General features: G+C 39.9%; 1 protein-coding gene across 1 annotated transcript; it reads left to right on the forward strand.

Moving 5' to 3' along the window:
• The first annotated feature begins 16,258 nt into the window (after positions 1-16,258).
• LOC149454860 (olfactory receptor 10G7-like) lies at positions 16,259-17,292 on the forward strand. Its single transcript, XM_089686954.1, has one exon. It carries the CDS (start codon positions 16,259-16,261, stop codon positions 17,189-17,191), a length of 933 nt encoding a protein of 310 aa, XP_089543080.1. The 3' UTR covers positions 17,192-17,292.
• Positions 17,293-22,722: the final 5,430 nt, after the last annotated feature.

Below are 22,722 nucleotides of genomic sequence, written 5' to 3' on the forward strand. Positions count from 1 at the left end.
AAAAAAACAGGTAAATAAAACACGGTACTAGCATTATTTAAAAACTAGAAAAAATAAATACCGTATAAGAAGCAAAAAAAAACACAGCTAAATAAAATTGCAAAGGAAATTAAAAAGTTCTTAGAATATCTATGTTGGAGTTTCTGCATAGTAACAAGTATTGATGTATACTGATATATATATATATATATATATATATATATATATATATATATATATTAGCCTATTTGATAATCACGCTTTCACAAAAACAGGTTCACTCTTTTCTACGACATTTCCAGGCTTGCGAACAAAGGCAGGCATTCACTATAGTACAGAGTGACGGCACTTTTTAGGTTTCCTAGTCTGGGCATGCTCAGTCATGTCACTACTGAGATGTTTGAACTAGGTGAAGATTGAAGATTTTTTTTAAATATATCACTTTATACAGAAAAATTTAGAATTCTTTTAAAGCAGTTATTCTTTAAATTGTTCAACACATGTATAAGTATAAATTGCTTGAGATCATGTCATTAAAAAGATTTTTCTGTGTTGTACAGCTGGTTCTAAGAGGTGAACTCATTTAAACGGTCGCTAAGTTTTGTGATCATTAGTAAATTCTGAATTGTGTCTATTTGTTGACTGAGTGCTTTAGTAAATGTTTTTTCCATCTAAAAGACTGTCCTGCAAGGAACTGTGACCATTTGCAAGGTGCAGTAAATCAATCCCAAACTGTCACTTACTGTAAAGAATGCTGTAAAATTAAATCAGCTGACACAACACCTAATCTCATGGGTGCCAATTAAAATTTGTCTTTGTTTTGTGTTTTTGTTATGACAGCAATAATAAATAATCTTACGAGAATATCCTTTCTCCCTTGGCTCCAATAACTGGTCTTAAGGGAATTTAGAAAAAAACTGTAGCCTCACTGAAGCATGGAAGGCTAAACTTTTTAACAGTAAAATAATTGTTTTTCTATTTACTGCATTAGTGCTTTGTGGAGCACTATTTAAAAGTGAACTAATAACATGCATATTGAGCTGTGTTTATACAAATATCACATCTATAGGACTTCCTATGATAGGAGGGTGAAGGGATTTTAGTGGGAAATGTGTAAATCAGTGAATGTTATATTAAAAAAATGTTTCTCTAGGTAAATCTTCCTGGCGCATGTGTTTTAATTTGCAGAAATGGATTAACCTGCAATGAATATTTGGTAAATGTCACATTCCCTGCTTTCTAAATATGCCCATAAATGTAGTCTAAAGTCAGCAAATATTCTCATAAAACTAAAGAAATCCAGGTATGGCATTTTTTTACTTAGCTACATTGGTCCAGCTTTGCATGTATTCTGCAAATAGCACACCTGCAAGATTCCCCTAGAACAGGGTTCCTCAATCAGGGTTCCATGGAACCCTAGGGTTCCTCCATAGGTTGTTAGGGGTTCCTTGAGCAACAAGCAATTGCTACCTCTCGTATAAGTTCCAACTGACACCATTGATCCTTTTAGATATCTACAATAAATACATAGAAGTGCAGTGCTTAAAAAATTACAAATAATCATAGGAAAACAGTGAAAAATGTGTCAAAAAAATAGTCCATCCAAAAAGAAAAGAAAAGAAGTCCCAGAGGCTGTGATGAAACAAAAGAACACCAAGGACAGTTGTCCTTTCACCAACCACTACTACAGAAGGCTTACCAGAAAGGCATGACCCCCTGTTAAGAGTGGTCAATTGCGCTTTGTTAAACAATCCAGAAAGCCAGTCACTTGAATCCTCCTCCAGATCACCAAAACAGCAGATAAGGATCTTCCAAACAAACTTTAATTAGGGTAGCTAAACCATTCAGGATAAGGCTTGGAATCGTAGTGGAATAAATGCAAAGAAAGAATGCTCCGCATAGTGTAAAACCATAATCACAACATTTATGTAAAGTATAGTTGCACTCACATGTAAGCAAACATCATTAGGCATTGATTGGCAAAAAAAATACAAATTTTCCAATTTCCAAAATGGCCACTAACCATTGGCACATACGCCGTAGAGTGCGCGCATGGCTCCACCCTACACAGTTAATCACAGGTAACGTCATCAGGGGCACATCCACACACTAAACCATACTCCTTATATAGGACCTGAAGCCCCAGAGGATCACACTTGATTGGCCACTCATGGTGAGTAAAGCAGGAAATACACCTGCAAAGTAAATAAAGCTCTAATCAACTGGGAACATTGCCATCTAGTGCCAGAAGATCAAATGGAATTTAAAATTTGTATTAGTCTACCAAAGATGTGCAAAAAATGGAACATAGCTCCATCCTATGGTGACAATCAAAAATCATTAATACTTACCAATTATTAAACCATCCTGCTGGAGTTGACTATTAGAGCACCATCTAATGTTCTTATACAGAACCCCAAAAAATACAATATTAAAATTATGAAAAATTAAAAAATGAAATAAAAAATAAATTGGGAAAAATCAAAAGATCAACAATAAAAATGACTCCTCCAATCTTGAATATCCAAGGGCATATATATATCAGGAGCTAATTCTCTGTGACTAAAGGATCAAACAATCCTATACACGATAAATTGTAGATAAAATAATAATTAACTGTTATTGATAAAGCAGTTTATATCCCACTTGATGTTAAGACCACACGGCGAATAACTCTTGAGCCGATAAGTCCAACTGGTCTCGGCTTTAGAGATAGTTCTTTTTACATTACTCCCTCGTCAATCTGGAATGTATTTCTCTAGAGCAAAGGTGGTACCTTTGGGGTTACTATTATGTTTCAGGGCATAATGATTGGATACACTGTGTTCCTTGAAACCCTTCTTTATATTGGCAATGTGTTCACTTAAATGAACATGGAGGGCACGTGTTGTACGTACCACATATTCTAAACTACATGGGCGTTTCAACATGTAAACCACATGTCTAGTAGCATGATATAAACGATTGAATTTTATATGTTGTACCTGTCAATGTACCAGTAAATTCAGTTACTTTCCTACTCCTAACTGAATTAGCATGGCAGGCTTTACACTTCCTACAAAGGTGATAACCCGCTAAATTGGCAAAAAACACACTTAAAGGCATATGACAGTCATGGGAAACATGACAATCCCCGTCGAAATCTATGATTTCTATTATAACAAACTTTAGTTCAATATAAGAAATGAAGACTCTTTCCAGGAACATCTGCAAAACAAGAGGGAAGGGAAGAACAAAGGAAAACAATGCAAACATTTAGCATAATACTTGCAGATGTTGGTCTCGAAAGTCCAGGCTGAGACATGGAAATCCATATTCAGAGGGGAAGGCAGCAACATGCACATTCCTTCTTACCTCCCTTTAAATCAGATTGATGACTTGTCTTCCTCTTTGGGCAAAAGAAGTACTAGTTCCTTTATAGGCCTGAAGTAAAGGTGTGCAGAACCTTCTTTCATGGTGGATATAGCCAAGATGTGTCCCGAAATGCAGTAGTAGGTACTGCACGACTGCCACAGTCAGCAGGGTTGAGGCTAGTGGGAACATAGTGACATTGTTCAGGCGTAGAGAACTTCCTTATGCATTCCACTCTGTTTCCAACATACACGTAGAACTGTCTTGTTCGATTGTATATATATCCTAGCACTATTTTACTGTCTGTATAAAAGTCAAAGGATTTCAACATCTGCTTCAAGTTCTACAAGCTCAGCAATTTCCACAGCTAACACAGCTGCACAAAGTTCAAGCCTTGGAATAGTATGTGCAGGTTTTGGTGTGAGCTTGGTCTTGCCCATGATAAATCCTACACCCACATCTGCTGGGATCCGTAGCTCGAAGATAAGCCACCACAGCAATGGCTTAGTTGGAAGCATCGAAGAAGACATGAATCTCTCTTCTGGCGGCATTCTTTAACCACTTGCCTACCGGACACTTATACCCCCTTCTTTACCAGGCCAATTTTCAGCTTTCAGCAGTGTCGCACTTTGATTGACAATTGCGCGATTATGCAAGATTGTACCCATATGAAATTTTTATCATTTTTTTCTCAAAAATAGAGCTTTGTTTTGGTGGTATTTAATCTCCACTGGGCACTTTACTTTTTGCGCTATAAACAAACAAATTTCAAAAAAATTTGAAAAAAAAAAATTTTTGTTTCTATTATAAAATTTTTCAAACAGGTAATTTTTCTCCTTCACTGATGTGCGTTGATGAGGCAGCACTGATGGGCACTGATAGGTGGCACTGATGAGCACTGATAGGCAGCACTGAAGGGCACTGATAGGCAGCACTAATGAGGTGGCACGGATAGGCGGCACTGATAGGTAGCACTAATGAGGTGTCACGGATAGGCGGCACTGATAGGTGGCACTATTAGGCGGCACTGATGATGGGTACTGATAGACAGCACTGATAGGTGGCACTGACTGGCATCGCTGCTGGGCACTGACTGGCTGCACTGCTAGGCAACTGCTGGGCACTGACTGGCACAACCGCTGGGCACTGACTGGTGGCACTGACTGGCAGCACTGCTTTGATGGACACTGGTGGGTGGCACTGGTGGGCACAGGTGGGTGGCACTGGTGGGCACAGGTAGGTGACACTTCTGGGCACAGGTAGGTGGCACTGCTGGGCACAGGTGGGTGCACTGCTGGGCACTGGTGGGTGGCACCGCTGGGCACAGGTGGGCGGAACTTGTGGGTGGCACTGCTGGGCACTGATCATCAGGGCACTGATCATCAGTGCCCTGATGATCGGTGCCAATCCCTGCTCTGACAACTGTCGGTTCTCGGCAGTACTTTCCTCGCGCTCTTACAGCGTGAGGAAAGTGCAGCCGAGAACCAGCAATTGCATTTCTCGATGATCAGCGTGTCATTAGACATGGCTGATCACGTGGTAAAAGGCCACTGTGATTGGCCTATTACCACATCAAGTGATCGGCTGTGTCCGTAGGATGATGATCACGGAGATCGCCAAGGTGCATGCCCCCGGGAGCGCTCAGGAGAGCGCGTTCTCGGAGGATGTCATATGACGCCCTCCCAGAACTGTCCGGCTGCAGTGTAGCCGTCATTTGGCTATCTGCGGTTGGCAAGAAGTTAAGGATGCTTGGATGTAAGAGCATGGTATCTGGAGTTGTTCTAATGCTTTTAAAGACTGTTTCCAGGATTCCCACCTTTGTTGTTTCTCCTTGGTTAAGGGGGTATCCCAGTCTGAGCTTTCAGAAGTAAGTTGTCTCAGCAGTATCTTACCCTGAATGATGAGTGGTGTAATGAAACCTAAGGGATCATAAATGCTGTTCACTGTAGACAAAATCCCTTGCTTTATGAAGGGTTTGTCACAGGCTGATGCTTGAAATGTGAATGTGTCTTTTTTAACATTCCAAAGCAATCCAAGACTGCATTGCACAACAGAAAGGTCAGATCCTAGTTGGAATTTCTTTACATGGACAGCATGGTCATCAGAAGTAAAGGCTATCATGATCTTGTTGCTGTTAGAGCTGATTTTGTGAAGTCTGAGGTTTGCAGTGGCAAGCATGTTCTGGGTTCTAGTAAGAAGGTCAATAGCTTCTTCTTCATTGGGCAGAGATTTGAGTCCGTCATCTACATAGAAATTCCTTTTGACAAACTGTCTTGCATCAGATCCAAATTCTTTCTCACCCTCTTGAGCTGTTTTCCTCAGTTCATAAATCGCTACTGCAGGAGAAGGACTGTTACCGAAAACATGTACCTTCATTCGGTAGTCTATGACTTCATCTTTGACATCATTATTGTGGTACCATCGGAACTTGAGGAAGTTTCTGTAGTTGATGCAACAGTGAGACATCTGCTGAATGTCAGCCATAACAGCAATTGGCTCTTGTCTGAAGCGAAGTAAAACTCCTATGAGATTGTTGTTCAGATTAGGCCCAGTAAGAAGATTGTCATTGAGGGAGACACCTTCATGACGAGCACTGGAGTCAAAGACCACCCTAATCAGATCAGGCTTGTAAGGATGGTAGATACCAAAGCATGGTAAGTACCAACATTCTTCTCCTTCCGTACGAGGAGGTGCAGGCTCAGCATGATCTCTCTCAAACACCTTCTGCATGAAGTCCACAAAGTGCTTTTTCATCTCAGGCTTCTGGTTCAAACTGCGATTTAAAGAAACGAACCGTGATTCTGCGTGTACCCTGTTGTTTGGTAGTCTCTTTCTTGGGGTATGAAATGGTAGAGGTGCTACCCAACTGTTGGAAACATCTTGGTAGAACTCTCTACTCATGGTTTTCAAGAATTCTTTGTCTTCTATGGTGGCTGCCAACTCATTGTCTTTAGTGGTTACCTCAAACACTGTGCTGCCTATGTTGTCATCCCAGAGATTAAGAGCTTTCTTATTGTCTTGTATGATGTGCCGTTCTGCACCTTTTTCAAACAGTCTTTCTTTCGCAATATAGTCATGTGGTCCTTGTGCAGAACAAGTTGTTCGTCCATTTGACAGGACATGTGTTTTAAAGGAAGAGACTGAGTAGGACCTCCTGTCCTTGTCTAAGCAGGCATTGCCTATGATGACCCATCCTAGATCCAGATGCTGAGCATATGGTGCATTGTGTGGGCCGTTGATTTTATGACAAACTTTGTGCACCCTTAGGATGTCTCGACCGAGTAACAGCAGGATATCAGCACTTTTGTTGAGGGCTGGTATTTGGTTGGCTTTATGCTTTAAGTGAGAATGGTGAAAGGCAGCTTCAGGAGTAGGGATCTCCTCTTTGGTGTTTGGAATCTGGTTGCACTCAGTGATAGCGGGTAAAGATAGTTCCACATTGTCATTCAAAGGAGTAACTACAAGACCACTGGCTCTTCTACCTAAGACTTCTAAAGTGTCGGCACAAGTGCTTAGGGTATAAGGCAGAGCATCTCCAGTTATGTTCAACAGTTCAAAAAACTGAGTTCTTGCAAGAGATCTGTTACTCTGATCATCCAGAATAGTATACAGTCTTATGGCCTTTTCATGTTGACCTTTGGGGGTATACATTTACCAAGCATATCTTTGTACAAGATTTGTTGCAGAATCCTTCTCCACAGACCTCTGTACATGTAGAGAACACTGGGGTGGTAGGTGCTGCTTGATCTGGGCACTCCCCGCCTTGCTTTGCTTCACAAAGATTGTGAGTGTAGCAGAGTTGTGCGAATATTGATGAAGAGCTTGCATATGGTCATCACTGTCACACTCTATACATTTGATGATTGCTTTACAGTTCTTCGCAAAGTGTTTTGTGGAGGCAGAGCATTTGTACCAAACCCCAAATTTCTTCAAAAGTTCCTTACATTCTTGGAGGGTTTTTTTTCTGAAGACGATGCATTTCTTAAGTGGATGTGGTTTGTTATGTATTGGACATTGCTGATTTGGATCCTCAATTTTCTTATTTTGATCAGTCTTTTCAAGAACTGTAGCAGGCGCAGGTAGAACATTAGTCCTTTTCACTAATGCTGGACCTCTATGGTCTCTGTGCGACATACGTGTGTTTGTAGGTCTTGGAGAGAGTGTACTGAGAAGGTTGCAGTCCCCATATGAGAAACTTGGGTCATTCTTAGTGTCTGCAATTCTTTTGATGAACTCGCAGAAGTAGGAAAAAGGAGGAAAGGCAACTCTATGTTCTTCTTTATACTTTGATCCAAGCGCTGTCCATCTTTCTTGAATTCCATATGGTAGCTTGAGAACAATAGATTTGATGCCATGAGAGGTGTCAAAGTAACTGAGACCAGGTATGTTGATGTCACCCTTAGCAAGCTGAAGCTCTAATAGAACATCGCTGAGTTCTTAAAAATTTAGATTGTTGCTAGCAGAAATCCTTGGGAAGCTTTGCAACATTTTTAATAAGGCATCTTCAATGGCCTCTGTGCTGCCAAAGGTATGTTCAAGTCTGCCCCAAGCAGCATTACGGCCTGCAGCAGGGTTGTCAATATGAACTGCTTTGAGCCTCTTGATGTGTTCAGTAGACTGGGGACCTAGCCATCTGATGAGTAGATCTAATTCCTCTGTGGCATTGATGTCTAGGCCACTCGTTGTGGCCTTGAAAGTGGATTTCCAGTCTCTGTAATTTTCAAGCTTGTCATCAAACTTGGTGAGGCCTGTCTTAACAAGCTCTCTGTGAAGCATGTATTTAGCAAACTGTGACATGTCCGTGTTTTCAGAGTTTGGGTGCGTGACTGCAGGTGGAACAGAGTTGGTTGAGACGGTTGGTGGACTTACGTGGAGTTACTTGGGAACATATGTTGCTGCTAAGGAATTCAATGCTGGAGCTGACTTAAAGTCCATTGGCATGTTGGTTTATTCCTAAGAAAGGTGGACGGTCTATTAAATACATACCAGTGCCTGCGGCTAGCTGAAATGCTGCAGTCTGATGTATTGGAGGATATAAGGGCAAATAGTCTTGAGGTACAGTAGGTGCAGAGAAGAGACTATGATTGAGTAATTTGGCTGCTGTGACAGAGAGTTGACGTTCTGGAGAGGTGTGTGAAGAATCTGAGACATAAGATACAACTGAGTGTCTGGAACTGTTGTCTCTTTTGTTTTCACTAGCGGCTTGTTCTAAAACCCTTAACCTTGCCATGGCTGTGACATGCTCACCTTGTTTTTCCAAAACTTCAATTTCTGCCTTTTGGCATGTGGCTTCAGCTTCTTTCTCTGCTTTCTGATGTGTGGCCTGAGCCTCCATTTTTGCTTTCTTATATGTGGACTGAGCCTCCATTTCTGCTTTCTTATGTGCAGCCTGAGCCTCCATTTCTGCTTTCTTTTGGGTGAAAGCTGCCTAAAGTTTAGAAACTTCAGAATCAGCACAGGCTTTTATTAGTTCTTGACTGAGTGTGGAAGACCTTGATTGTAGGGATTTGGAAGTTCTTGAGGAGCATCTAGTAGATGTAGAGCGATAAGATCTGGATTCATGGAGCTGTGTTATTCTCACTTCTGCCTTTGTCTTTGTTCGCACAACTAAATTGTCTCTTTCAAGATTGAGCTCCTTAAAACTTATTAAGTCTTCCAATGACCTTTGATTGGTGTACCGCTTTAAGAGAGCAATATATTTAACACACAGTCTTTGATCATTATCATACGCAACATTCATCTGCTGGATAGCACCCTATAGTTGTATTGGCTCATGAGATTGTTGGGAGAGAGCAGACATGCATTTAACAGTATTAGACCATAAGTCATTAATATTAGACATCAATTCTTCCTTGTCAGTTTTAAAATTCTCTTGCGCTTTCCAGGTTGCTTTTGTTAAGCGTTTTTCTGTTTTATCTAATTCAGGGTTTAAGTCTTGCTCTGGATGAAGCTCTGATTGTGGTTGTGTATTAGTTTCCGCAGACTGTATATTACTTTCCTGAAATATCATGTTAGCAAGGAGAGGGGTTGATAGAAAGTTTACAGAGAAATGTATCAATTTTTCTGTGGGTGAGCTCAGGTTTTCTAGGCAATGGTTGCAGAAAAGTTTTCTTTTACTTTCTTATAATTTCACAGACAAGCCATGTGCTAATGCATACAGATGCAGTGTGTGAACTTGCAGTTGTAAAACATTCACATCAATAATTTGTTATGACACTGATGAGTGTTATGCTGAGATATACTTGCAGACATGTACAGGCTTGTGTACAGATGGCTGCACTGTCAACTGCTATTCCAGTGTCAATATAACATCTCGCTGTGTATCCAAAGCTAGCAAGGATTCTATGAAGACATTTCACTGATCTTTTGACTGTTCTGTCTCTCCAATCTAAGCATTGAAAGTGTGATCTCTGTAACTTACAGTTGTGATGAGATAGCGATAACTCCAATCTTAGTTGAATATCACAGGCAGTTACTCAATCCAAAAGACACCTTGTAGATCTTGTGAAGTTTACTCCATAAACTGAGAGAATCTTACAACAATGAACATCGGATAGGTCAAAAGATCACAATGTGATCTGCTTCATGACATGAGGCTTGAAGCTGAAATGCCTTAATGGGAAAAAGGGGTGGGCTATCTATACAGCAAGAACTAAACCAGAGGAAAGGGAGGAGCAGAGACAAAATACAAAGAACACTTAAAGGCATATGACAGTCATGTGAAACATGACAATGTCCACCATAGTTTTCTATTGGCATTACTGCTAAGGCTAGGTTCGCACTATGTCAGTTTCCCTTCGAACGTGTTGCACGTACACAGTAGTGGTGGGCCGAATACCCCCCTTTTCAGTTCATGGTCGAACATTGGAACATAAAGCAAGTTGGACCGTAAACTACGAACAAGGGGGACAATTCATTAAGTGGTATGCTGTAAAATACCGCACAGCTACTAAACACATTCTATCGACCTGGCTCACACTAATGCGGTGCGGTACATCACATGTGATTCACACAGGAATCACACTGCATTTCTGTGCAAATCACATGTGATTTCTGTGCTGTGCAATTTGAGCCATACATTTTGTATGGCTCAGATCGCAGCGTATCTGCACTAAAATAGTGCAGGACCCTTTTTTTGTCCGCACCAGAATCGGATTGCATGGGTATTCACACCCATGTAATCCAATTCTGCATATCACACTGCATGTTGAAAAACTGATTTTGGGGTGTTGTTAACTTAACATACACACCTGCAATGGTTCACATGAATGGGGTGTGATTATGATGCGGTGCGGAAATCGTACAGAAACCGGTGCAAATTCTGCACTGCATCAGTGTTAACCAGGGCTCAATGTTTCAGCTGTTAGTGAGTTATTCCTAAGAATTACAGGCCTACAATAAAAAAAAACATATTTCCATGCAAAAAAAATGTACCACTTTGAGCACAGAAATACTAACATAATCAGACTGCTAGGGAGGTTAATAGCTTATTTTTATCAATTAAAAATATGGAAAGTAAATGAACATAAAATGAATCCAAATCAAATCAATATTTGGTGTGACCACCCTTTGCCTTCGAAACAGCACCAATTCTTCTTGGTAGACTTGCACAGTTTTTGAAGGAACTTGGCAGGTAGGCTGTTCCATACATCTTGGAGAACTAACCACAGATCTTCTGTGGATGCAGGCTGCCTCAACTCTTTCTGCCTCTTCATGTAATCCCAGACAGACTCCATGATGTTGAGATCAGGGCTCTGTTGGGGCCAAATCATCACTTCCAGGACGACTTGTTCTTCTTTACACTAAACATAGTTCTTAATGACATTGGCTGCATGTTTGAGATCGTTGTCTTGCTGCAGAATAAGTTTGGGGCCAATCACACACCTCCCTGATGGTATGGCATGATGGACTGAACTATCTTTAACCCCATTACGCGGGCCGCACACAAATGTGCGGCCTCCCGGCGTCTGGGCCTAGACGCCGAGCGGCCGCACATTTGCGTTCATGTAACAAAAAACATATGTGCTGAGAGCACGTGCCCTGCGCGCTCCCAGCACACATGTGCGTTACTCACGGAAAGGTCCTTGTCCGCTCTTTTGATCGGGACCTTTCCCAATCATGTGACTGCCGTGACGGCACGTCACGGCAGTCACATGATCCCGAAACCACGCCCCACCCGCCCCGCCTCCCGGCGTCTGAAACTCTTAAAAGGGCTGGGAGGCGCCGGCAGGAAGGGGTTAAGGTAAAGAAGAACAAGGAGTCTTGGAAGTGTTTTTGCTCTCACAGAACCTGATCTCAACATCATGGAGTCAGCCTGGGATTACATCTCTTTCTCTATGTCCCATACTCTCTGCTGTGCACAGTTGGAAATGCTTCCCGATGTTACTCTCTCACTCCCAGGTGTATGCACATCTCAGAGCACACATAGCCTGGCCTAAAAGGTCTTTGTCATCCACATCAGAATGGAAAAAGATTCAGGGCAGCTATAGCTGGTTCTTCTGGATGTTAACCTACCTCACCCAGAGTTTTAGCCCCCTGAAGGGGGCTCCACCCATCCTGGCACTTACAAGGGCTTCGACTGCAACCATTACATCACTATAGGAAGGCTTTTTCTAAAAGGGAACCTAACACCCAATCACACAATTCGCTATTCCCACACTATCTTGGAATAGAGCTACCTAGTGGCAGACTGGTTAACTGCACCTGCTTACAAACTGGTGGTTTTTTATATCTGTCTGGAGTTTAGCTTTATGCTTTGGGCAATTGCGTAAAACAACTAATCAGCATAGTAGTATTGGCAAACTAGTAAAGATTACTAATTAAAAAGTAGAAAAGTGCTCTTTTTAATATTTAGCTGTATCTCAGACGTTGTCTCTTCAACATTCCACAAATTCATCTTTTTCTCTATGAGTATTGTTCATTGTACCCAAAAGTGGTGCACTACATACATAGAACAATGTGCCAAATGGGACAAATTATTTTCAAGTATTTTAAAGATGGCCATGTGTTTCAACTAAAAAATATACTAGTAGGTGAATAGTCATTCAGTCATCATTTAGTTAGTGTATTATTAACTACTTTAACTAGTTTAATAACATTTACCACTTATATCCAAAGGTATCGCTTAGTGGTTATCCTGTACATGTAATCATGAAATAGCTTACTCTTTTGTGTAAATGATTAAGACATTAAACTACAAACAAGTAAAAATAATAGCATAGGGAATATTTCCCTAAGGCAATGAAATGGATAAAGAGACAAATACTGCCAGTCACTGAATCTGTTCCACTATATACATAGATAACATCTGAATACAGATTTCCATTCACAGTTTGAAGTTACAGCATGTTATGTGGATTGATGTCAACAATTATACATCTCATTTATATTCCCATACAGTTTTTAATGTTAGCCATCTATTCCTGAATCATCGTGTTGATATGTGGTTTATTCCTCTTACAGGAATAATTATAAGTAAATACCAATGTACTCTTGGACAGCATGATGTTGATAGGTTGGTGGACATAAGGATATTTAGAATGGAAAACGTATTAAAATAATGAAAGCATGTCTGAGTGCAACGCAGAAACCAAAAAAAAAAAATGTTGGCATCATTGATACAGTGAGAATGGTATGGACATGACTGTGCAAAAATTACAAAAAACTACAGCTAATGCAGTTTGCTAATAAAGGTAATGTATAAATATATACAAAGTCACACATACTTTTGATAAATTCATTAAATATATATATTTATATATTCACACATACTGTTTGATCATTTAATTAATAATGTAGAAATACAGTAAGTATATATTCACGCATACCGTTTGATCATTTAATCAAAATGTTTAAATATGTATATAATCACACATACTGTATGATAAATCAAATAATTTAAAAAGCCTGTGACAGAGATGTCTCATCTATCACACATTCTCTCTGTTGTCTTCTCAAGTTGATTCTGTTCCAGATCAAGGATTTTTGCAGGCATGTTACAGTTATTAACACTAATGTTTGGTTTACATTTTCTTTTCTCTAGTTACCTTTTTTCCATAAATACAAATGGCTTGACTCTCAGCTTACTCTTTTACACATTCTTATCTTTGTATCATGTGTTGTTGTTGATTTTTATTTTGATTGTGGTATTCAATGAAAAAAGGTATTGAATGGAAAACATTGAAAGCTGCAAAAAAGAGTATAAAGAATAAGAAAATGAACAAAGAAAGATAAAACTAAAACCGGATTGATAGAATTTCCATGAAATACCTTAGGGATAAGAAATCATCCCAAAAGTGAAAATGTTAGTGATATTTTTCTTCTGGCTAACTATATATTTTTTTTTTAGATGTAAGCTTTCAAAAACACTTACAGATAGTTGTCCTCATTAGGCACTAGGATTTATTAATCATAAATATAGTCATTAATAGTTCATTTGAAATTAATAAAAAAAAATACTTCAAGTGCATCTGTTCTCCACTTTAAAGAACCTGTACAAGATCAGACAGAGCTGCAAAAAAATAAAATGTTTGTTCTTGGGTTTAAATATGTGTTAAGCACCCCCAATTGTCATGCTACTATATATTAAGACCATCACCTTGTTCTATTTTAATAATTCAGTGAATATGCTGCCAGAAAGCCTGGAACATGTGTCATTTGTTCAAGTTACATGGCAGAAGATTTGACTTGTCAAATCACTGGATTGGAGAAGTTAAAATAGAATTCTAAAATGTAGGTGATGGCTGGTGTCAAAAGCTTCCACTCCTGTTTAGGGATGGTTGTTACAGAATGATGTACAGTCAGGTCCATAAATATTGGGACATCGACACAATTCTAACATTTTTGGCTCTATACACCACCACAATGGATTTGAAATGAAACAAACTAGATGTGCTTTAACTGCAGACGGTCAGCTTTAATTTTAGGGTATTTACATCCAAATCAGGTGAACGGTGTAGGAATTACAGCAGTTTAAAGCTGACAGTCTGCAGTTAAAGCACATCTTGATCATTTCATTTCAAATCCATTGTGGTGGTGTATAGAGCCAAAAATGTTAGAATTGTGTTGATGTCCCAATATTTATGGACCTGACTGTAGGTGATTTCTCTTGAATCTTCTTCATTACAGAACAAGTCCAGATGAATATGACTAACTACTACTAGCTATATCGTGACCTGGATAAATGAGAGCCTTCATAGACAATCCTATAAGCCTTAAAGCAGAACTTCACTCTCTCAATCAACATTTGCTATTTTTAATCCTTATGCTGCTAGCATTAGTAAATATATAGGAAGGTATATTATATTTACGGTACTTGTTTTAAACTTTTTTTTTTACATTTCTACTTTTACGCCCTGGATTCTTGCCTAGGAGTATTCAGGAGTGTTCAGGAGGGGCTTTCTCAGCTAAGCATACCCCTGCTTGCCTGAGCTAAAAGCAGATGGATTACAGGAAGTTAATGCTACATGAATCCTCTGCCCTTACTCAAGATGGCCACAGCCAGAAATGCTAGGGAAGGGGGTCAAAGTGATTTCTCAGCAAAACAAAGCATGGTGATATGGATGGAAGAAGGAATTTGCTTTGAATATCAAAAATTAATCAAATAGCGTTTTTGGTTTGAGGTGCCCAAATGCAGTGTAGTTTCACTGTAACCTATTCCAGAAAAGTGCTGCTAAGTATTACAAATGTATTGAATATTGTTCTTGTTGTCCGCTTCGGATATGTAAGGCAGCCGTCCTACGTTCGTTCTTTAATCCACTGTTTGTGAAGTAACACATCTTCTGTCTTACCATGATTAGGAAACAGGGGACTTTTAAATAGTATTGCATTCAAAGTTTAACACAATTAATTTTCCCTTAATTCAGACATCTACCAAAGTTAATGATAACGCATTTCATATTTTTACTTCATTTGATGTTTTCGTATCAAGGTACTGTAGTGGAACTTATTTTAAAACAAGACGTTCCAACTAAATAAATTAGATTTTTCTGGTTCCATGTCAGCCATCTAGGAAAGTCAGCACCTTCTTGTACTGTTCACTTTTGGGTTTTTACTTCTCCCCTGCTTTTCATGGCCTGATTTATTCACTGACTTGGCAAAAACAGAAGAAAATATCATGTGGGATAGGTGTGCTAAAATGGCCACGGCACGCTCACACTCCACAGACATGCTGGTAGGTTAATTGGCTCCTTTCTAATTTGGTTCTAGTAGCTGTATGTAGAAATGTGAATTAGGGGCCTTAGATTGTAAATTTCTTGAGGGCAGGGACTGATCTGAATGTATAATAAATATGTAAAGTGCTGTGTAAATTGATGGTGCTATGTAAGTACCTGTATTAAATAAATAAATAAAACATCAGCTAAAACTCAGACCAACTCTTTCTATGAGAGGATATAGCTTTAACTGTTGCCATTTTGAAAAAACATAGTAATTTACATTAAAGAAAATGACAAAAAAAGATATTTCAGAATAAATAGGACTCTTTAAATCTGCTGCCCTTTGTCATTAAATATGTAGTGCTGCACTGAAAGTTTACAGATGGTATATGTGTTATTTGTACTCTCTTAGTAAATTACTTCTTGTGATTGATTTACTAAATTAGTAAAATATCTTCACTTTGTTTGGTGAATAAGGTGAAGCTGTGCTCATTTTAAATGGCTGATAATGTGCAGCTGAAACAGAAAAATAATGGATTTTTGCTAACACATAATTGTGTGATTGAAGTGAACTCTTACTAAGGTTAGTGCACATCATCTATTCCTTTAGTGAATCAACTCGAGTTGCACGAGTGATGGTATGTAGATTTATGCTATAAGGATACCTTCACTTATATTGTAATAATGGCAACTGCCGTATACTAAACAAGACTACTTTTTTATTTTGCTTCATTTTGTAACATGTTCTCTCTATTTTTTTAATGAATAGAGTAATGGAGCTTATGAACTACACTTCAGTGACTGAGTTCACCCTTTTAGGACTTCCGCATTCCGAAGAAATGAAAATTCCATTATTCATGTTATTCTTGTGTATCTATATTTCTACACTCTTTGGAAATGTTATACTAATTTTGACCGTACAAAGGGATTCCCACCTTCACAAACCTATGTACATATTGCTACTGAATCTTTCTTTTTTAGACATTTGGCTATCTACAGTTACATTGCCCAAACTGCTTTCAAACTTTCTGCAGAGGGACAAGACCATTTCTTTTCGACATTGTATCATTCAGTTGTATTTTTTCCATTTCTTTGCAAGCACTGAGTGTTTTCTGTACACTGTTATGGCTTATGATCGATTTCTGGCCATTTGTCGGCCACTTCATTACCCAAACCTTATGAACCTCAAGCTGTGTGCACGGTTTACTGCTGGCATATGGCTGACTGGCTCACTCCATTCCATGATACATACTACACTAACCTTTCGACTCCCATTCTGTGGCCCCAATAGGATAGATTACTTTTTCTGTGATGTTATCCCAGTACTAAAACTTGCATGTGCTAACACAACCATCAACAAAGCAGTAATCATCACCAACATCGGGGCTGTTGCTCTCTTCTGCTTCCTCTTGATCTTAGTATCTTACTTCCACATAATAAAAACAATACTGAAGATCCAGACTTCTGCAGGGCGACGAAAAACCTTCTCCACTTGTTCATCACACCTGATTTCTGTCATCTTCTTCTATGGACCACCTGTGTTCATTTATATTAGTCCTCAGTCTGTGGACTATTTAGTGGAAGAGGCTATTGCTGTTTTCTATACTTTATTGACTCCCATGTTAAATCCCATCATTTATTCTTTGAGAAACAGTGAGGTGAAAGCATCTCTAAAAAGAATGAAATGTCACAAACGTGATAGATAAGCTGTTTTGTTAAATAGCAAACTTGCTAAATTGTATACTTTAAAGCACAACTCCAGCTATTAATTAATATTATTTCTGGACAAAGGTGTCCGTTTATGAACCAGCGGTAATAGATCGCTGCTCAGTTCTCCAGCATTCTCGGAGAACACAGTTCTCCTGTGGATGCCTTTTATGAAGCGGTGTAGATCAGTTCTCCAAACGAAGGGAGAATGATCTACAAACGCTGGAAAATGGTCTACAAACGCTGGAAAACAGCTGATTTTACTATAATCTCGCGAGATTACAGTAAAAGATCAGTTTACTAAGCAGAGGTAAATTATCGCTGCTTAGTTTGCGGTTCCTCCGATTCTCCAGCTCTGGGCTGGAGAATCTGGAGGGAGAACACAGATCTCCAGTGAAGGGCTGAACATGTTCTCCGCTGATCTCCTGAGCATCATAAACTGTGAATGACCAGAGAATAGCTGCGATCCTCGGAATCACAGCTATTCTCTGTGTCATAAATGGACACCATAGTGAAAAAACCTCTGTTGAGTTTTTATTGCTCACCATGGCCCTACTGGGGAGATTTCCCTTCACTTCCTATTTGTTTGGTGGGTGTCATACGGAACAGGAATTAAAAAACAATCAATTTTTCTTAAATAAAGTTTGTAAGTGTTAGAAATATTATCAGGTTGTATTTACTTCTGGTTCAGGTAACAGTCAGACAAAGCAAATAAGCTATGAGCGGTAAATCCCCAAAAGGCAAATAAACAGCATTTAAAGCACATCTATAACAAAAGCTTGTTTGTTTTGAATAGCATGGGGACTGTTGAAACCCCATCAGGTTATTCTCTGCTGTCTGTGCGTTGCTGGGAAGATTTACCTTCGCTTTCTGTCCCAAAGATGCAACAGTAGGTTGGAGGAAATTTCCCTCTTAGATAGTTGTTTTTAGAATATTTATCCCCCTTGGAAGATTTCACCTTACATCTTGTTTTGGTGACAATTTTGAAAATGTTTGGATTTTCCTTCACTTTCTTTCTCGAAGACTGTGATTGCTATTAGGAATAGTGGGGTGAATCTCCACAACTGGAACACATACAAAAATGAAAATTTACAAACTGATCTCCTGCGCTATTTATTATAGGTGCTTATATAGCGCCGTCAATTTACGCAGCACTTTGCATATATATTGTACATTCACATCAGTCCCTAACCCTCAAAAGGCATACAATCTAAGGTCCCTAACTCACATTCATTAACCTACCAGCATGTCTTTGGAGTGTGGGAGGAAACCGGAGTACCCAGAGGAAACCCATGCAGGCACAGGGAAAACATGCAAACTCCAGGAAGGTGGTGCTGTGGTTGAGATTCGCTAAAGTGTCAATATCATAAATCAATAAAAAGTCTAGAAATAACAGCAGCACTCACTGTATCTTACCACAGAGATACATAAAAAAATAACTTCCCAAACCAAATAATTGTGAATCAAAAAGTGCATAAAAGATTCTCTCCTGTAATCAAAATATATATGAAAACAAATTCAAAAAGAAAAATGAAGTACATACACTATATTGCCAAAAGTATTGGGGCACCCCTCCAAATCATTGGATTCAGGTGTTCTAATCACCTCCATGGCCACAGGTGTATGAAATCAAGCACCTAGGCATCCAGACTGCTTCTACAAACATTTGTGAAAGAATGGATCACTCTCAGGAGCTCAGAGAATTCAAGCGTGGTACCGTGATAGGTTGCCACCTGTGCAATAAGTCCATCTGTGAAATGCCGTTACTACTAAATATTTAACGGTCAACTGTTAGTGGTATTATAACAAAGTGGAAGCAACTGGGAACAACAGCAACTCCGCCATGACGTGGTAGGCCATGTAGAATGACAGAGAGGAGTCAGCGCATGCTGAAATGCACAGTGTGCAGAAGTCGCAAACTGACTGCAGAGTCAATAGCTAAAGACCTCCAAACTTCATGTGGCCTTCAGATTAGCACAACAGTGCATAGAGAGCTTAATGGAATAGGTTTCCATGGTCGAGCAGCTGCATCCAAGCCTTTACATCACCAAATGCAATGCAAAGCGTCGGAGGCATTGGTGTAAAGTATGCCGCCACTGGACTCTAGAGACATTTTCTATGAAGTGACGAATCATGCTTCTCTGTCTGGCAATCCAATGGATGTGTCTGGGTTTGGCGATTGCCAGGAGAACGGTACTGGCCTGACTGCATTGTGCCAAGTGTAAAGTTTGGTGGAGGAGGGATTATGATGTGAGGGATTGGGCTTGGCCCCTTAGTTCCAGTGAAGGGGACTGTTAAGGCGTCAGCTAACCAAGACATTTTGGACAATTTCATGCTCCCAACCTTGTGGGAACAGTTTGGGGATGGCCCCTTCCTGTTTCAACATGACTGCACACCAGTGCACAAAGGTCTATAAAGACATGGATGAGTCCTGACCTCAACCCGATAGAACACCTTTGGGATGAATTAGAGCGGAGACTGTGAGCCAGGCCTTCTCGTCCGACATCAGTGCCTGACCTCACAAATGCACTTCTGGAAGAATGGTCAAACATTCCCATAGACACACTCCTAAACCTTGAGGACAGCCTTCCCAGAAGAGTTGAAGCTGTTATAGCTGTAAAGGGTGGGCCAAAGCCACATTGAACCCTACGGACTAAGACTGGGATGCCATTAAAGTTAATGTGCATGTTAAGGCAGGCGTCCCAATACTTTTGGCAATATAGTGAATACAGACAAAAATAAGTAAATAAATAAAAGAGTAGAAATTCCTAAACGTTTATAAATAAAGTTCAATAAAAGTTCATAAATAAAGTTCATAGAGTAAAAGAAGACAACCAAGTAAATAACGAGCAAACGTGCTCAACTGTGTGTCTAGCACAATAGAGCACTAATTCATTCTGTTGGTTTGCCTGGTGCATGACGGCATTATAAGGATTTAAGAGCGGTGTCATTACTGATTGTTTAAGCTGGGTGATTACATCTGAAGGAGAGCAGGGACCTCTCCATCCATCCTAGAGGGATTTCTTCCTAAAGCGCTGTCAGACCCTCTATTACAGAGGTCTTGGTTTCCAGTAAGAGGCTTTGATACCTCTGTGGTGGTATGCACGGTTGTGCTGAGTAGAAGAACAAGATCATTGCGACTGCTGCTAGATGCACATTTGAGCATGTTTGCTGTCATCTAACCTTTTTTTCCTTTTACTTTATGAACTTTATTTATGAATGTTTATGAATTTCTGCATATCTATTTATTTATGTGTATATATGTACTTCATTTTTCTTACTGAATTTGTCTTCATATATATTTTGGTTACGGAAGGACAATCTTTATTTATGCACTCTTTTGATTCACAATTACCTGGACAGTGCAACACATTTGACTCAGTGTCTTACCTTCCAAAACAAAAAAAAAATAGGTATTGCCTTGTATTCTTTAATTCCTGATGGAGATCTAATCCTTCTCCACTGTTTTGTTTAGGGGTAAGCTTTTAATTTATTCATCCATCAAAATCAATGTTAAAGAATTGCACTTGGTATCCAAATATCAATTAAGCTAACCCACCAGACACTTTCCTGACAGGGCATTCTGCAGTGTACCATTGTTAGTTTGTTTTCTTCAGAACATAGTAAATTTACCTGGACTGACCCTGCTAGTAGTGTTCATTGTGCCCTTACCCAATTAGATGACCATCTGGTTCAGTAGTGGATGCAAGTCAAAAGAACCTATTGCATCTGGTGCAGAAGCCAGGTAATAAACTACACAGCAGCCCATAGTAGTTACCTGATTCAGTAAACCCAACCAGCATCCTCATTTCAGCTCTGTTGTGCTCGTCAAAGTAAAGCACAGAATGACACCAACCCAGGGGCGGACTGACAACTCATGGGGCCCCTGGGCAATAGGGGATCATGGGGCCCCTGTGTCCTTGCCAAAACTCAAAAAAGCCTATGAAAAAGGTACCAGGGGCATCTCATGGGGCCCCCTACTGACCCTGGGCCCTCAGGCAGTGCCCGAGTTTCCAAATGGTCAGTCCGCCCCTGCACCAACCTACAGCACAGCGCACTGTACATTAAATCAATGCTGCTCCAAGCCATGAAAATTAGTATAAAAAGATACACGCACTGTGTTACTAAGTAATCCTATGAAATTGTTATAATTGCATTGCTTTTGCAAGACATAAAGGTGCATTATAAAAACAAACAAAGAAAGTTGAAGTTTTTTTTTTATATATGTTGTGCAGATAAAAAGAAACACAGTAGGATGAAAAGTTTTACCTATCCAGATGATCTTCATGTTACTGTTTTACTTGCAGCAATTAACAAAGGCAAATATCTTTACTAGAAATTGTAATCAATGTACAGTACATTTTAAATGTGAATATGGATGGACAGGATTAAGGCTGGTCTGCAAATTAACCACTTGCCCTCCAGAGGATTTACCCTCCTTCCTGACCAGGCCATTTTCTGGCATTACGGCGCTGTGTTATTTTAACTGACAACTGCACGGTCATGCAATGCTGCACCCAAATGTAATGTAGGCCCTTTTTTTCCACAAATAGAGCTTTCTTTCGGTGGTATTTGATTTTTTATTTTTTGCGCTATAAAAAAAAAGACCGACAATTTTGAGATAAAAACAATATTTTTGACTTTTTGCTATTAAACATGTCCAGTAAAAAAATTTAAAAAATCAAATTTCCTCATAACTTTAGGCCAAAATGTATTCTGCTACATGTCTTTGCAAAAAAAAATCCCAATACATCTAAATTAATTGGTTTACATGAAAGTTAAGGCCTTTACAAATGGCGGTATATATACTGGAATTTGTTTTTAATTTTTACTAGTAATGGCGGTGATAAGCAACTTATAGCGGGACTGTGGGACTGCAGCGGGCATTCTGACACTGGGGGGAACTGACTTGGTGTCACTGACATCCCCAGTTACACCAATACAGTGATCAGTGCAGGGGCGGACTGACCATTCGGGAACTCCGGCACTGCCCGAGAGTCCTGGGTCAGTAGGGGGCCCCATGAAATGCCCCTGGGTGAGGACACAGGGGCCCCATCATCCCCTATTGCCCTGGGGCCCCATGGGTTGTCAGTCCGCCCCTGGATCACTGCCAATAAAAATTACTGACACTGTACTAATGGCACTGGGCAGGAAGGGGTTAACATGTGGGGCGATAAAAGGGTTAACTGTGTGCTGTTTTACATGATGCTTTGTGTTTTTGCTTCACTGTAAGCGCACTGCTTTGCATGGCTGTGCTGTGCACAGCCATGCAAAGTAGTGTGCAGGAGCTGACAGGGGAGAGAACTGTTTTGTTTACAAACAGTTCTCTCCCTGGTCGGAGATGCTCAGCAACTACTGGGTGCCGGTGAGTAATTTGACAGCTGAGGCTGCGAATGGCGAAACGGGTAGGGTGAGCTCGCATGCCCCCTACCCAGAAATGCAAAATCACATATATACGTGATTTTGCGCACCCGTGCCACCCTGTAGCAGTACGTCTGCTATAGGGCGGACGGGAAGCTGTTAAAAAAAC

This window comes from Staurois parvus, unplaced genomic scaffold (genome assembly GCF_062004578.1).
Source record: "Staurois parvus isolate SC_StPar_1 unplaced genomic scaffold, SC_StPar_1.0 ptg000415l, whole genome shotgun sequence".
Classification (NCBI taxonomy): Eukaryota; Metazoa; Chordata; class Amphibia; order Anura; family Ranidae; genus Staurois; species Staurois parvus.

What these genes read in the sequence shown, in the direction of transcription:
- LOC149454860 (XM_089686954.1), top strand. Translation starts at nt 16,259, where the DNA reads ATGGAGCTTATGAACTACACTTCAGTGACTGAGTTCACCCTTTTAGGA.